Below are 16,517 nucleotides of genomic sequence, written 5' to 3'. Positions count from 1 at the left end.
TCATGTCAATTTTGTAATCTAAGAATGCAACTGTCAGATTTATTCTTATCACTTATATGTAGCACCCAGCTAAGTGTCTTCTATGTGAATTATAGATTGATCTCTGAATATATAGGGTAATAGTAAAAGTAAGTTTTGGTAATTTTTAAAATTCTAAAGTTAATGTTCAAAAGATAGGTGAAGAAAGTTTGTCCATCTCTCTTTTTTTTCTCCCCCTGCCGTTTATTCTCTGGATTGTGAAGAACTGTGAAGGGTCTGAAATTTTATTCTATTTGTAAACTAACAAGCTAGCCTGTTACCATTTTATGGATGCTGGTAAAGACAAAAGACTCCATTTCCTTAGCACTGACTTGCTAAGTATAAATTTTGTTAGTCATATAATCAGATCAGCTCAGCAAGGATAAATAAGGCTTTAAAAAGTTTATAACCTAACTTACTAGGTTATATTAATTATTATGATCAGAGGTAAAATGACATTATGATCAGAGGTAGAATAAGAAAAGTTCAAACAACAAAATGTCAGTGAGATCACAGTTCTTTAGGGAACAACTCTAAGGAAGACAAAGTGTATCTTGTTGTTAAGAGGAGACTGCAACTTTTGAATCGGGTTTTGGATTTCATCAAGCACAATATGTATGGCTGGATCCAGGGGTAGAGGAAATCTCATGAAGAGTGGCATGAGAGGAAGACAGCATAGGGCAGGTGAAAGGAACAGTAGGTTGTCCAAATTGTCTTAACTGCATTTCAGGGTGGTGATTTGGTTGTTTCTAAAGTACCCTGGGACTAATAATAAGTGCCTGTGGAGTGCATGCTTTGGGCTGTAGTTATTTGGGTAACCAACCTTCCCTGTCTTGGCTGGAACTGGAGGGGTTCTCTAGTCATTTGAAACTGGCTCAGGTGTGGCAAGGCCTTTCTCTTGCCCAAGTCTAAGAACCCTTAAACTGTCAATGTAATTTAGATTGCTGGGTGACGTGTGTGGGCGGGAGAGCATTGGGGATAGATGTTAAAGAACCAACTTATTTTTAGAATGTGGCACACAGCCACCAGAAGAAACAAAAAATAATTTACTGGTAGAAAACCATTCTTGAAACTTGCCAATAAACCCTATTCTTGATTTGATAGTGTTTTAGCATTTCAGTACTGCCCCTTTTTTGGTGATAATCTCAGTACCGGGATTCATAGCATTTTATCACTTGAAACTTTGAAAGATTATATATTCTGATTATCCATGCTTTGCTTATTTTGTAGTATTAAGCTTTCTATTTGATTAAAGCCATTTAACAGCAATTAGAAAAACACCTGAGAATGTATTAAAGGAGACCCCCCCCCGTCTATTTCAGAATTTAGAGAATGCAAGTTTCTTAGTTCCAAGTTGGCATGATTTATATCAGAATATTGCATATGTCTTCATGTATGTATGCATATTTAGTATTAATGATAAAATGCATGGGAGATGAGAATGACTTTTTTCACCGTGATGTTGTGTTTTTAAATCAACAAATGAATCCAGTTTGGTACAAGGAAAGTTTTGCTACATCATATGCATGTAAGTATATTTATCTGTGGAGAGTCATCGTTTTTAAAGCGTTAGAGAGACTCTAGGTTATTTGCTTTATCTCTTGGGGTTTAGATAGATGAAATGATATGCTGGAGTCATGACCAAGTAAGTCACAGAGTTGGGCCCCAAGCCCAAACATGTGCCATCCAGTCCACTGTACCATGCATCTCTCTGGTTCCCAATGGTTAGAAGTACGTAAGATATTTATATTTTGCACAGTTTGGTCCTTACAGAAGTAATCAGAGGTTGGAGAGATCTTGTAATTGGTTGGCCCAGCCACTTATTTTGGTCCATAGTTCAGCCTCCTCAGAAATATTTTCAGCTCCCTGTGCCTCTGCTGTTTTGACCTGAAACATCTTTCCAGAAGCCTCACAGGTAAGCAGTAGTCCTCATAGCAGCTTCTGGTGATGTGAGCTCACAGTGCTAACAGCATTCATGTAAAGATACCGATAACTGATTGTTGCTTTCTGTAATCCATCTATCAGTGTGTGTATGTGGGTGGGTGGAGTGAGGTGGAAGGCAGCCCTGGGAGTTTGGGTCTCTGTGAGGATGTCAAAACATCTATTCCCTTTATGTTTGTCAGGATGTGATTAGAATGCTAAATCAAACTGAAACAAGAACAACATAATACTTTAAAGATACGCCTAAGAATTTTTACTTTGATATTTTAATATAAAAGTCACCTTCCAGAGATTTTTGTAGGTATTTGGTAGTAGAGGTTTCTGATGGAACTAGAAGGAGATTAATAATAATTAAAAGACGAAATCTAGCAGCATCCTTCTTTTTATATTTACCACTTAACTTTGCACTTAAGCAACTTTCAAAAGATGATTTTGTTTCAAATTTGGAAAGACTGTTTATATTCATTTCTAGATTTATATGGTTTTTTTGAAATGGCCCCTAGATTCTTATTAGACTTATGTTTAGAATTAAGGCTGAGGTGTTGCTGGTTATGAATAAGCTAGTTTCATCATTTTTATTTTGATCAGGTAGGTTGGTTGAGATGGTTAATAGAAATGGAAGGTGCAAAATATTACTCTTAGCTGATAGTGATGAGATGGGAAATGAGATCTGTGTATTTTGTGCAAGTGTTCATCAGGCTTTGTGTAAGAATCCTATTTTGATGTCTGAATAGTAAGCATAGTGAAAATGCTCTGTTGAGTTTTTGTTTTAGAATATCCAGATTTGTGAATCTTCTTCAAGTCCTGCCCCATAGGATATTTCTTAACTTTTATAATCACCGATTACTAGGGATGTTAAGTTTGCTGTATAGAGGTTATGGATTTAAAAAATATTTTAGATACTTAAAATATTTCTTTTCTGCGTGTTTTTTTGAGATAGTTCTAAAACATTATATATGTTTTTTTCTTTTTTTCCCCTCATCTCACCACCTTTGCTGAATAAATTGATGCTACTAGCTTTCTGTCAAAGATTGGCAGTGGAAAACATCTCTAGGACACAGAGAAATAGGTGACAATTAAATTTCTATTTCCCATACATTCTTAACTTTAAAAAATAATTCAAAACATGTTATTTAGTTCTTTGGGGTGTCTCACTGTGTGAATACTTTCTAAATTGATTAATTCAAGACTTTTCATTGCTATTATTGATATCTGCTAAGAACATAGAACTGGAATTATAATATGGTGCTCCTCTGCCTTGGTATTCTTTTTTTTTTTTTTTTTTTTCATAAATTTATTTATTTATTAGTTTCAGGTGTACAAAACAAGGTAATACTTAGACATTCATCATCCATATCCCTCACACTGTGAACCCCCCTCCCCCCATCCACCATCCCTCCGACACCGAACCATCACATTATATATATAAAATTATAGTTGGCATTCATTAATGTCCAGCCTCTGGTGTCCAATGCCATGATCAGGTATCCACAGCATCCCTGAGGTGGTCTCCCAAACAGGACGCATGCCCATCGGATACCCAACAAAATCTCCACAACATTATAGAATACCTTCCCCAAATTAATTTTCAAAAACAAACAAAAAAACAAACAAACAAACAAACAAACAAAAAACCCCGAGGCCATCTTGTGGTCATGCCTTGGTATTCTTGGTCTTATACTAAGTGAAGCCCATCTTAATTGGGACTGAATTGCAGCGTTACGTTTTTAGTGACCAGTGAATGGATTAAATCAATGACGAAGGAAGCAGGGATCTCTAACACTGTTTTGTGAAAGGTGAAACTGAAATCCAGGTGGCTCGCTGTCCAAGGGCACGTGACTACTAAGTTGTGGAACTGAGTGGGACTAGGGCTTCCAGTTTCTTGTCTGGGACTCTTTCTATTAAATTTAACCCATGTGAAGAAGAATTGATGTCTGAGTGGAAGTTGCATGCACTAGTCATTCAGAAACTCAGACTCTTCCCGATCTACTCTTTATTTTGTTATTACTTATGTAATTATTTGCTTTTTTTGTTGGTTTCTTTGAATCTCTTTTGTTATAGATATGATCGACCCATGTCTGTGTAATAATATTCTCTGTTGGAGGTGATTTTTATAAATTAATGAGAGAATGTTGTGAATAATTTTAGTAATGTGTTAAAAGCATCAGAAGCATTTGTTGCTATGAGAATTGACATCAGTTGCTTTGCATGGGGTAGCAGAAAGTGGTCTCTAGAGTTCAGTTTTAAAATGAAATGACTCTTTTAACTTATTGCCAGCATCGTCTTCAAGTACAGAGATTAACAAACCAGGGCTTAAATCTGTCAAAAACAATATATTTTTTCTCTTTCCCACCTTCCCTTATTTCCTTCAACTTTTTACTGTATAGGTATTTAGTACAATGGATCTCTACATTTGTTTCTATTTTACAATATAAATTTAGGCAAGAATCATCTTATGTGGGGCTCAGTATGTCATAGTCTTATGTTTGTACATATGAACATATTTCAAGATAATGAAATTTGGATTCTTTTGGAAGACTTTTAGGCATGTGCAGTAGTTTAGCTAGATCTGTGAATTATTTAGACTGGAATCAGTTTAGTGAGAAAAAGCTTGCTATACTTTCATTACATAAGTTCAACTTTTTTAAAAAAAAATTCACATATACATTTCTGTGTATATATCTCATCCAAACCCAATATGTTTCAGCAAATCGTCAAGAGGTAACATAGTAAAGAACTTCCTTTTTCCTGGAATAAATAAGGAAATACTGTAACTAGACAGTGGTTGGGTGGAGAATAGAAGATAGTAGTTATAAGTTTCAATTTTCTGGTTTGTTAAACTGTGACAAGTATAATAAAAATTAATTGGTGGGCTATAATACGATTATTTGTATAGTAACAATTTTACTTGAGGAAAAAATAAGACTAAGACTAATGTTGCCTTTCTTTTATCTACCAGGAAGACTATTGGGATATAATTAGATTATATGTATTTGCCTAATATAAATATAAATTTATGCAAAGTTGAGTTTAGGAAAGTTAGAAAAATGGACTTGTAGAGAGTACCTTTATTCAGGTGAATGATTGCTGAGTTGCAGCCCAGAACTTTTTTGTGAGTTTTGCTTTTCTTTGTGCTCTGCTTTTAGCTTTTTCCTCACCATGTGCAGCAGTATTGGTTTCATGGCATGTGTGGTATAGGACATATGTCAGATGTAATAATATGGTAAAGATGAACCAAGGGAAAAAAATCAACACTGGTTCATTGCAAAGATAAGAATATAAAAGTAGACATGGAAAGTAAAGATAAAAGTTATCCCAAATTATGGCATAAGTATGCAAAAATATTTTACATTGATCCCTGCAAGCCATGTGTAAATCGAGATAGCTATTCTAATTCTTCTGTAAATAGGTACCTACAGCCAATTTGGTATCCTCAGAGAAGTGTCCCTCCTTTCTGCATCCCTTCCATTTCATCCCACATCCCACCTCTTGTAAGTAACTAACTTCAGGCTTCCTTGTTGATTTTCCCTGTGTTTATTTTTGTGATAAGAAGATACAGACATTAGATTTTTCCTATTATTACACACATATATATATATAATTTTTAAAAATTTTGCTTTCATAGATATATGTCATATGAAAGGGATTTTGTTTTATTTTAAAGTTTAAAAAATGTGTGAGTCTATTATTATTTTTCACTGTTGCACACTGCTCTTATGTGTGAGAACGATAGTTTATTTGACCACTCTCTTGCATTTGGACATTTAGATAGATTCCAATATTTTGCAGTTACACATAATCTTTTAATGAATAACCTTGTGCATATTATTTTCCCATTGTTTCAGATATAGCGTAAGAGTAAATTCCTAGAAGTGGGATTACTGGGTCAAAGGGAAAATACTCATGTCGTTTTGTTAGACATTGCCACATTCCCCTCCATGTACCATTCTGCATTCCCACCAGCAATATATGAGCGTGCCAGTTTTTTTCACAGCCTTCGCAACAGAGTATACATGCTTTCAAAGGTAAGCAAAGCTGGACACACACTAATTAAAGTAAGAACAGATTTTAGTTAGTAATATATTATTGCAATAGGGAAGCGAATCTAGCAGAACTCAAGTTCTATTTGTACAGAGGTGACTGGACATTTTAAAGGGAGTGTGAGGGAATAGAGAAGGGTGTGAGTGGGGATTCAGTGGAGTCAGGAAGCGAAAAATTACAAGAAACAAGAAGGGGGTGGTTGGTCCATGTAAAACCCAACTGGATTTGCCAATTGTGGCTTATCAAGTTAGGCTCCTACCCTCCCTTAGAGCCTGGGAGACAGGGCCCTATCTTTAAGTGTTAGCTGGATCAAACAGTAAATTATTTTGGCAGCCTTGAATTTTCTCAGGCAAGCAATTTAAAGGGGGCTAGAGTCATTCTAAGGATGCTGCCTTGAGCTGTTAGAAACTGTATTAGTTTTGTTCAAATCTTTATAGGCCAAGGTTGAGGCCTAGTGGAGAAGAGAGCTCAGAGGAGCCTGGCTGGAGTTTGGTCAAGGACAGAATCTTTGTCAGTGGTTAGCTTTACAATTTTCACCAATCTGTTGGGTGGGTGAGAATTAGTATGTTGTTATAGTTTTAATTTACATTTGTCTTACTGCAGTGAAGTTGAGCATGTTTTCCTATATTTAAGGGCTATTTTTATATCTCTGTTTGTGATGTGTGTTTCTGCCTTCTCATTTTTCTGTGTGATTTTTGGTCTTCCCCCACTCCCACCCTCAAACTTTAAGGGTTCTTTATAAATATGGGATATTAGCTCTTTACTGTGATATGTTGTGAATATCTTTTTCAAGTTTGTCTTTTGACTTTACTTATGGTATTTTTTTGCCATGCAAGTTCTTTTTTTATTTTTATATAGTAAAATTTATCAAATTTTACCTTTATTACCTCTGAATTTTGAATCATAATTCAAAAGACTTTCCCTCTATCAAAGTGAGAGAAGAATTAACCTGTGTTTTCTTTTAGGGATAGTATAGTTTTAGTTTTTTACATTTAGATTCCTTATTCATTTGGAGTTCATTCTTGGGTATGGTGTGAGGAATGAGTCTAATTTTGTTTTTGTCTGACTGACTATCTACTCCCAACACTATTTATGAAAAAGACTATCTCCACCTAAGGGATATGAGGTGCTATCTTTATATTAGATATTTATATGAGGCTGGGTCTATTTCTGGACTCTTTTGGTATTTCAGTAATTCATAAATTAAGTTAGGCAGAACTGACATCTTAATGATGTTGAGACATTGCAACTAAGAATAAGGGATATCTTTCCATTTTTCACGTCTACTTCATGTCTTTCAGTTTTCTTGATAGACTTTTGAATCGTTTCTTGTTAAGTTTATTCTCCCCAAAATTACATTTCTCGTTACTATAAATGAAGAATTCTCCTTCAGTGTGTCTTCTAAATAGTTATTGTTTGCCTATATGAATACTGTTGTTTTTTGCTTATTAACTTTATAACCTGCTACCTTGCAGGATTCTTTTGTTGTTCGAGTTAGTTAGCTTTACCACTGATTCTCCAGGAATTTCCAGGTGTATTACTATTATGTCATTTGTAGATAGAAATAGTTGTATTTCTTCTTTTCCTGTTCTTTTGCTTCCCATTGGCTTCCTTAGTCGAGCCGCATTGGCTAGTAAATAGTAGTGCAGACAGTGGGCAGCCTCAACTTCTTCCTGACACAGTGGCTGTGCCTTCGAGTTTCCTCATTTAAGGAAATAGCCGTCCATTTTTTATTTTCTCATGAGTTGTTATTAGGAATGGCTGTTGACTGTTTCAGAAGTTTTCTTTAGCATCTATTGGGATAATCATCTGGTTTTTCTCCATAGACCTATTAATATGGCAGATTATATGAATAAATTTGTATAAGGTTGAACTATGCCACCATTCTTGGCATAAACCCCACTTGGACAACCTGACTCCAGAGCTTAACAACTCCTTTATTTTACTACTTCCTCATGATTTTCCGAGATTTGGCATGCTTACACAAAAGTGTGCGTAGTATACAAATTAGTATTTTTATTAATTGCTAGAGGAATGTATTAGTAAATGAGGTTAGAAGAGGGAGAGGCCATTATGCAGATAAAAAGCTTTTTGAAAGGGAGGGGATCCCTATCAACTGTGTATCCTGCGCAGCCATCACTGTGCCTAAATGGCTGTATACCTTGTTTCTCCTAGCTGTTTACCTCGGAGCGCATACACCAACCAGAGTCTGCAGCTTTCGGTGTTTGTTAGCATGATCAGTTGTGGTGAATTGATTACAAAGTGCAGAAATGCTAGGAAATCCTCAAATGATGGAGCAAAGGCTGCATTATAACACATCGGAAACCTGCAAAATAGAATGGAGACATCACTACCTGCAAGAAAAACAGGCAGAATGACAAAGAATAGAGTGGGGGAGGCAGAATCTGTGCATTTCCATTAGGGAGAAGATTAGGAACCACATACTGTTTCATAGCCATGATATATAAAAAATTATTTTAAAATGTTATTGTCAGATATGAAATAACTGTGTCCATGTTATTTAAAGGATTTAGAGATTATCAAAGGTGTTTACTTAATTTATACAAATGACATAACTGAATTGTAAATCTGGCCTCTTTTTTATAAGTTGTGACTCAGGTCCAAGGATGAATACACAGCTGTGCATGCATGCTAAGAAGCGTGTCTTTGAAAAAATACATTTGGGGAAGTCTACACTGTTGTTTATGGGAACACTTGCCAATTCAATAATTATTTGTAGACTTTTTGATTCTCTGACTATAATTCGATAATTAGTATATGGACTGATATCCCTGATGACTACTAAAAGCCATGTTGAAATGAGAATTACTTGAACAAAATTTTCTTGCCATTGAATTTTCTCTTTAGATATGTCAGAAGAAGAAATTTTCTTAATTATCTCTAATTTTTTAATGAATTTGATTAATAACATACCATTTTATTTTTATTAACTTTACGTGTTAAAGTAAATGTAATATTTGAAAGTTGGCTCTTGTCATTTTCTTCAGCACGTTACACCAGACAGCTATATTCCCTGCCTTGCTGACCTGTGCAAAGCATTGTGGGAGGTTATGCTCAGCTATTACAGGACTATGGAATGGCATGAAAAGCATGACAATGAGGATACTACCTCTGCTTCTGGTAGGAAATTACTTTGAAATCTTTTTTTAAATTTAATTATAAATATGCTATATTTTTGGAGTAAGGAGAGAAAAAGGACTAGCCATTCTTATAGAATTTCAGGGACTGTAGTGATCATACTAGGTTAAATGTTCAAAGAAAGTGATTCAGCTACTATAAAAGCTCCATTACTTTTGGGGATTAGCTGGGTCAAAGGAGTTCTGAAGTGGCAGATATTACCTGTTTCCAGGAATATGTGCTGATAGCTTTCAGACTGGATTATTAAGAAAGGGCTTTAAAAAAAAAAAAGTACTAATAGTTGTAAACGAGGTAAGACAATGGTCTGTCCAGATTTTCTGTAAAATTAATGCTGAATATTCAATATTAAACCTATTTTGCTAAATTTCAAGTTATACTAATGAAGCTAGATTCTAAGAATTACTAATTATGTTGACACTTTTCTTTCTGAAAATTTAGCAGGACTTTAAATTTCATAAAAAATGATGTTTTAAAATATTTGTTTTTGAATGGAAAATGCAACTCTGACTATGGTATAGTCAGTTAAATAAAGAACAAATCTTTGAGAAATTGTATTTATGAAGCATTATATTTAAATTACTTCATTTGCATAATTATGTATCTTAAATGATTATCCTTGAGCAATAACTGAGATTAAGTATTCAAAATACTTTAAAAAGTAATAAATGATTTTATGAGCATTTTGTTTAATATGGGCAAAATAAACTACACTGTACACTTTTTTTGTACTACATAAAATTTAATGTAACTAGTTAATCAAGTTTATTTTAGTAACTCCTAATTTCTGAGCTTCCTGATTTCTGTGGTTGGTTGGAGGAACACCGAAATCTTACCGTTTGATTAAACATACGATTTTGGTAGTATAGAAGACATAAGTGTAATATTTGTCTTGACTCATAAGAAGCTCCTAAATATAGATAGCAAAAAAGAAGAGAGGAAAATTCTGTGGAAGCATTTTCATCCTTTTAGAAATATTGTTGGGAGAGGGGAATTTACAACTGAAAGGATCTCTCGAGTTCCTCTGCTGTAGCTCTGTAGTTCTAACTATTGGTATCCTAACACTTTACCATTCTCAAATCAAACTCTAAAGCTGCAGTTGAGGTGCACTGCCCTGAGCTTCTGGGGCCCTAAGAGCCAGACCATACAGATAAGGCTGAAGCTATAGAAGTGGTCATACGTACATTATGCATGTATCTGGGACCTGGCCTATGCCAGGGCTTTGGATGGCTCCCAGTGGACACCCTGCTAATCTTACTGTGGACACACTGTCCCACACAGTTTATCAGCAAAAAGCCATACTCCTGTTAATATAAATGTGTATGTGTCTTTTCCGTTACTTTCAAAGGGATATTTGTTTTGAGGTAGGTCATTGATTTGATCTGTTGAACTGGACATTGTTGATTGTCTGGAATGGATAAAACTATTCTGGATTGTGAAAAATATAAAATACATACATCATTACCCCACTGCATGAGCAGTTCTGCAATCTGTACTGTTGTTAACATGCATAGTAATTAATAATTGTGTTAATTGGTCCTGCAATACCCTGGTAGTAGGCAGTGAATGGGTCATTGCGAACCTGGTCTCTGGGATCACACTACCCAAGCTGCAGTCCCACCCAGCTCCAATCATATATGAGCTGAGTGGTCTTCTGTGTAAAGTACTTAATATTTTAATATTTCAGGGTCTAAGTTTATCTGTCTTAACAAATGGGTTTAATTCTAATACCTACTTTTTGACATTGTTTTGGCTGTATAAATATTGAATGTATTTTCTATATTTTACATAGGCTTACTATACGTGAGAGTCCAAGTGAATTTTTTAGGAAAACAAAAATGTTGCGAAGCAAATCTGAAAACTTATACCATCTTTTATTTTCAGAAGTGAGTAATATGATGGGTAGTGAAGAAACTGATTTTGATCGTGGCTACATAAAAAAGAAATTAGAACATGGACTTACACGAATATGGCAGGTTTGGTTTTTTTAAAATTATTTTTTTATAAAAGCAATAGAAACTTTCATTTCTACGTTGTTTTAGAAATTCTGTGTTTAAATTTTCTGTATTTATTTGTATTTCTTGCATATTTAATCATCTTAATTTTTCTTTGGAATAAATATATCATTTATTTTAATTTCTGTAATTTAGTTGACAATTATAGTTGATTATAAATGGCAGTAGAAAAGTCTTTTATTTTGAAAATCTCCATTGAAGATATTTATATTTTCCTTGATTATAGTTTTTAGTGTCCTACCAAGTTTATGCTTTCATCAAGAAATTGCTTTCTGATCAAGATATTCTGTCTTTATTTTATTTGTTTTCTTTTCTTTCTAATTTTTAAAGTAAATTAAATGGATAACTAAATAGTTGACATACTTGGGTTGGAATCTAGTATAGAATGAAGAATTTTTTCTAAGTCAATGATTTTTGTGCCTTGAGGGAATCTTTCACATTTATTGGCTGAATGCTTCTTCTTAAGGTTTTATTTTCCAGTTTAGTAGCTCAATTGTCATTATTAGACATTAAATTTGTTAATTTGTTAAAACTTGTTACTTCCTAGATAAAAGTGTAATTTCTTTGAAGATAACTGTTTTTTTCCTTGGACTTGAAACTTAGAAGACTATATATAGACCCTTTGACCATGTTATGGTCTTTTAAAATGTATTTTTGATTTTTCTAATGAGGCCAATTTTTAGTTTGACCATCTTTTATAGGGTTTCTTTTGAAAAAATTGCTTAGATAAATATATACTGAAACATAAACTTTCTTAAGAATCAAGTAGCAGTTATAATTTAGTGCTTGTCTAACTTTTGATAACTTTATGTTGGATGTGTTACTTGAATTTTTACTTTAATATTTCAAATATGTTCATGTGATGGTTATAAGAGCTTTGACTTCTACATTTTCTGATATGCCCATATTAAAGTAATTTTTAATTTACAATTAATTGTGAATTTGGTCTTTTTCCTATTATATATAATTGGAAGGGAAATCTCATACTCACTGAATATATATCCAGGGTCAGATATGAGTTTTTTAGTCTCATAATAGACTCTTATTGTACTTAGTTGAAATTGTAGAATCTATAATTTTTCTGATAATTCAATGTACTTTGAAATATTGACTTGGCATTTTGTATAGATAGTTTCCATTTAGTCTGGCAACCTGATGTCATTCCTGATATAGAAAACTCTATTAAATATACAACTGGTAAAGCTATTCTCGTTTAAGCCTTTGACCAATTTAATAGACATCATCATTCTTTTGAGTTTAGATTATTATATTGTAGGTTTTAAGCTTCAGAATATCTTCATCTCCACCACTCCTAAGACCTTTCTTCACCCCCAGCCTGAGTTCTCAAGCAGCTATAGAAGAGGACTTTGCATATTTTAGGAACTCATTGAATGTTTGTTGAATTGAAATTACAAGACAATCGAAAAAAGCGAAAGCTCTAAAAAACAAATTTTTTGCTAACACAGTTAGCAGGCAAAACCTGACCTAAATTGAATTCATTTGGCAGCAGAACCTGACCAGTATTAGGCTTTTTATAGTATTTGTTTATATCATTAGAGTGAATATTCATATGTTGTAAGAATATTAATGTGTTTTATCTTGGGATACTGCCCCAGACCTCTCCCAGGGTGTCATATAATATATGCTATATGTACCATAATCCATTTCTAACATCTGAAATCTCAAATTGCAAAGCATAAGTGAGCATGTGACAATTTGGAGACATTTACCGTATATTTATTAGTTATAGAAAATGATAAATGATTATCAAAAAGCATAAGAAGATATTTAAACTTTCTCACATAAAACTAAAGTCAGTGATAATCATCGTGGTTTTTGATATGAAAAGTTTTTAGAATGTTGTTGCAAATTTCCCATGCATTTGGACTCAACCAGAATCGTCTAAGAAAGATTATCTTCTAAAAAAAAAATGGCTGTATCAGTCCTACTGTGTGGAGCAGACACTGTTCCTGGATTTGAAAACTTGGTAGTGAACCCCTCCTCCTTGACCTCATGACATCTACAACATATGAAAGTTTTAGTCTTCCAAGATTTTCTTTTCATCTTTAAATATTTGATATGTGAGAAATGACATTTAAAAGTACTTGTTAATTTCTTTTTATTTTAGAGAATTAGAGTTGTAATATTTCTACTTATTGTGAATTTGACATTTTCTTTTCATCCTAGTATCCCACCCACTTTGAAAATTCTTCTTTGGGAAGATAGAGGAATCTAGGTTGTCAATTTGCCCAAATCTCAACTGGTGCTTCCACTCAGCACCTTACGATTCTCTTGGAGAAGAATGACCATTCGATAGCCGCCCAGAAGCTGCCATCCCTTCCAGCCAGCCTCAGTTCTCAATGGCCTGAGGGAAAAAAATGGGTTTGCAGTAATTTCTCTAGCAGATAAGAACCAGAGGGCCACCCTTTGGAATCTGCTGAGAGTCAACTGTGGCCACCTGGGCAAGCCATCCATGTCCTCAGTTGACATGGATGAAGTCAAGAAGTGACTTAAGAACAGTGAGACCAGCCATTAAAGCGAGTCTTAGGCTGCTTTGAAGTTAGGGAGGAACATGGCCCAAAGCTGAAACGAAAGGTCCCAGTGCGTGTGCTTGTGCGGCCAGTCACAGGATCCAAAAAAGGATAGCTAAAGCCTCACTGATTTTATTTCCAATGATTTTTAAACCTTTTGAGTTCAGTACATTCTTACCAAGCATTTCTTTTTCTAATACTTAATATTTAAACCAGTAAATCCTTAAAAGGAAATTTAATCAAGGTATTTTGGATTGATAGCAAAGAAAGAGATCATCAGAAAATTGGTTTGTCAGAAATAGCGGACATCCAAGAAAGCTTTTTAAACAACTTTTTTTTCTTTTTCTTTTTCCTTTCTTCTCCTCCTCCTCCTCTTTCTCCTCCTTCCTCTTCTAAACAAATAGGAAGCTGTTTTGCTAGCTCTTTAAAGTCAAATCTCCTCCAATTGTACTTTCAGTTTGGAAATCCAAAGTTATGATTTGATGTGGAATTCATTCCTCCATAGCTCACCACCTCGTTTGAAAGTACATAGAATGACACCTGATTGAGAAATTCCAGGTTTGGGAAACTGCTGCCTCCCCACTTTTTAATTAGTTATTTTTCTATAAGTACAAATACTCTGTTAGCTTATTGTGGAACACAGAATGAGGATTTTCCCAGAACAGGCAAATTGAAAACTTCCAAAATTTGACTCAATAGAGTCCTAGGTTTTTAAGTCTCCATGTTGTACTAAGAGAAACAAAATTCTTTAGTGCTTTAAAAGTTAATACTTAGCATTGGCCCACTGGGTAGTTGGCATTCATCTGTAAGGATGGCATGTAGATTGGACATTCTAAAAACTAATAAACAGTTGTTTTCAATAAATAAATAAATAAATAAATATTCTTTGGGCATTTGAGAACTAACCCTGTATTTCTTCTTTTTGTGTAGAATTAGATTTTATATGTATATTAAAGAAAGCTTATTATTGTATTATTCTAATCTATATCCTTATTTGTTTTTTGTTTTCTTGGTCTGTGCAATTCTGAGGGAGGAGGTTTAATCTTCCAGAATGATTGTAGTTTGTCAGGTTTTTCTTTTATTTCTAATAGCTTTTGCTTTTTTATACTTGGATGCTATGTTGATTGATACTGCCATGCTAATAACCACTTTACTTACCTTCTTTGTACATAATTCCCTTCATTAATTAAAAAAACAAGCAACTCTTTTGTCCTCAGGCATTTTTGCCATGAATTCTAATTGATTTTATTATTACCATTGCTGTGTTTATTTTGTTCATATTTTCTGGTAAATCTTTGACCATCCCTTTATTTTAAATGTTTTTGGATCAGGTTGTAGTTGTGTCTCCTGTACATGTAAACATTTTTTTTTCAAGAGACAGACTTGATCTTTCATTTGAAACTGTTTATATTTTTATTAGTGTTTTAATTCATATTTCTAATTGTAAGAGAAATTAAACATTTAAAAGTCTTAATTATTGATTTGTGAATTATTTGCTTATGTGTTTTGCTTATAGGTTCTAAATAATTTATATGATAATGATAATTCTTTGTATATCATTTGTCTATTTTCACTTATACTTTCAATATGCAGATGGTTAATATTACGAGGTCAAACTATTGACCCTTGTTGTTTGTGACTTATGTTACATTTATTCTTAAAATGTTCTTTCCTGTGTAAAACTCAGGCGGATACTTGTAATTATAAATATATTTATCTAAACTTTGTATTAATTGCTATATCTCTAATACTTAGAGTACTGCCTAGAAAACTTACTAGCTACTCAGGTAATGTTTTTCTTTTTGGAATTAATTTTTAATCTTTTGAAAACATATAAAAACATATTTATTAGATCTGTTTTATATTCCTTTTAACATCTGATATAAAGAGAGGACACCCCCTCACCCCACCAAAATCTAGTCAGTTTTTCCTTCACTACTTTTGGATAATCTTTTTCTTCCTTCTTTATGTGTGACGCCTCTCTGTAGAAAGGTGCAGTGAAAAGAGAAGACTTTTAAGACAGACCTGGATTCAAGTGTTAGCTTTGTCATTCGTTTAAATTTCTCTTCCCTTAGCGGGATTACTATATGCTTGCTCCACAGGGCTGTGGTAGGATTAAGGATCATATGTAAAGTTCTTATCCAAATGCTTGAAACAAAGTTAACAATGGGAAAACAGTGGTTTATACTGCTCTTTATTAAGCTCTAGTATGTATACATTAGTGCTATTTGAGTTATTTGTCCTGATACGTTGATTTCTCTGTGGATTGCTAGCATTCTTTTTTTATTATTATTAGTTTTTAATATATTTAATACAGGTAGGTAGTACAAGTCCTCCAATATTACACTTAACTTTTACTCCATCTTTTCAAAGCTTTATTTTTTAAAAAGCAGTTCCTGCCAGTTTATTATTTCTGGTGAATTTTGGAATAGATATTTGGAAGAAAAGTTTTGGTTGTGAATTTGGTTAGAATTTCATTGAACCTCTACATTAATTTGGAAGAACTGACATCTTTACACTATTTGGTCACCATCCTGTTCCTTGATTCTCAATTTATTGAAATTTCTCTTGTATCCCATTAGAGTTGTTAGTTTTTTTATGGGTCTGATATTCCTTATTAAAGTTATGTCTAAGTATAATATATTTTAAATGGAATCTTTCCATTTTAAAGTACTAAGAAGTTATACATGAAAACTGTCAATTTTTCTACATTATGTTGTATATAATCACATAGTTATCTTGTTAAATGTGATTATTTTTGAATTGATTATTGGGGGAGTTTCTAGCGTACGAAGCCATGCGTAAATAACAATGA

At 33.6% G+C, this 16,517-nt stretch overlaps 1 protein-coding gene across 1 annotated transcript in view; it reads left to right on the top strand.

The window, feature by feature from the left end:
• Window positions 1-16,517, top strand: part of VPS50 (VPS50 subunit of EARP/GARPII complex) — a 137,481-nt gene that overhangs the window by 67,287 nt on the left and 53,677 nt on the right. Inside the window, exons 13-14 of the mRNA XM_081079868.1 lie at window positions 9,009-9,141; window positions 11,041-11,132. Of these exons, the coding sequence (XP_080935994.1) occupies window positions 9,009-9,141; window positions 11,041-11,132 (225 nt within the window). The remainder of the gene's footprint in view (window positions 1-9,008; window positions 9,142-11,040; window positions 11,133-16,517) is intronic.

This window comes from Rhinolophus hipposideros (genome assembly GCF_964194185.1).
Source record: "Rhinolophus hipposideros genome assembly, chromosome: 18".
NCBI classification, from domain to species: Eukaryota; Metazoa; Chordata; class Mammalia; order Chiroptera; family Rhinolophidae; genus Rhinolophus; species Rhinolophus hipposideros.
Note: the sequence above shows the minus strand (reverse complement) of the source record. Positions and strands in the feature narration are given on the sequence as shown.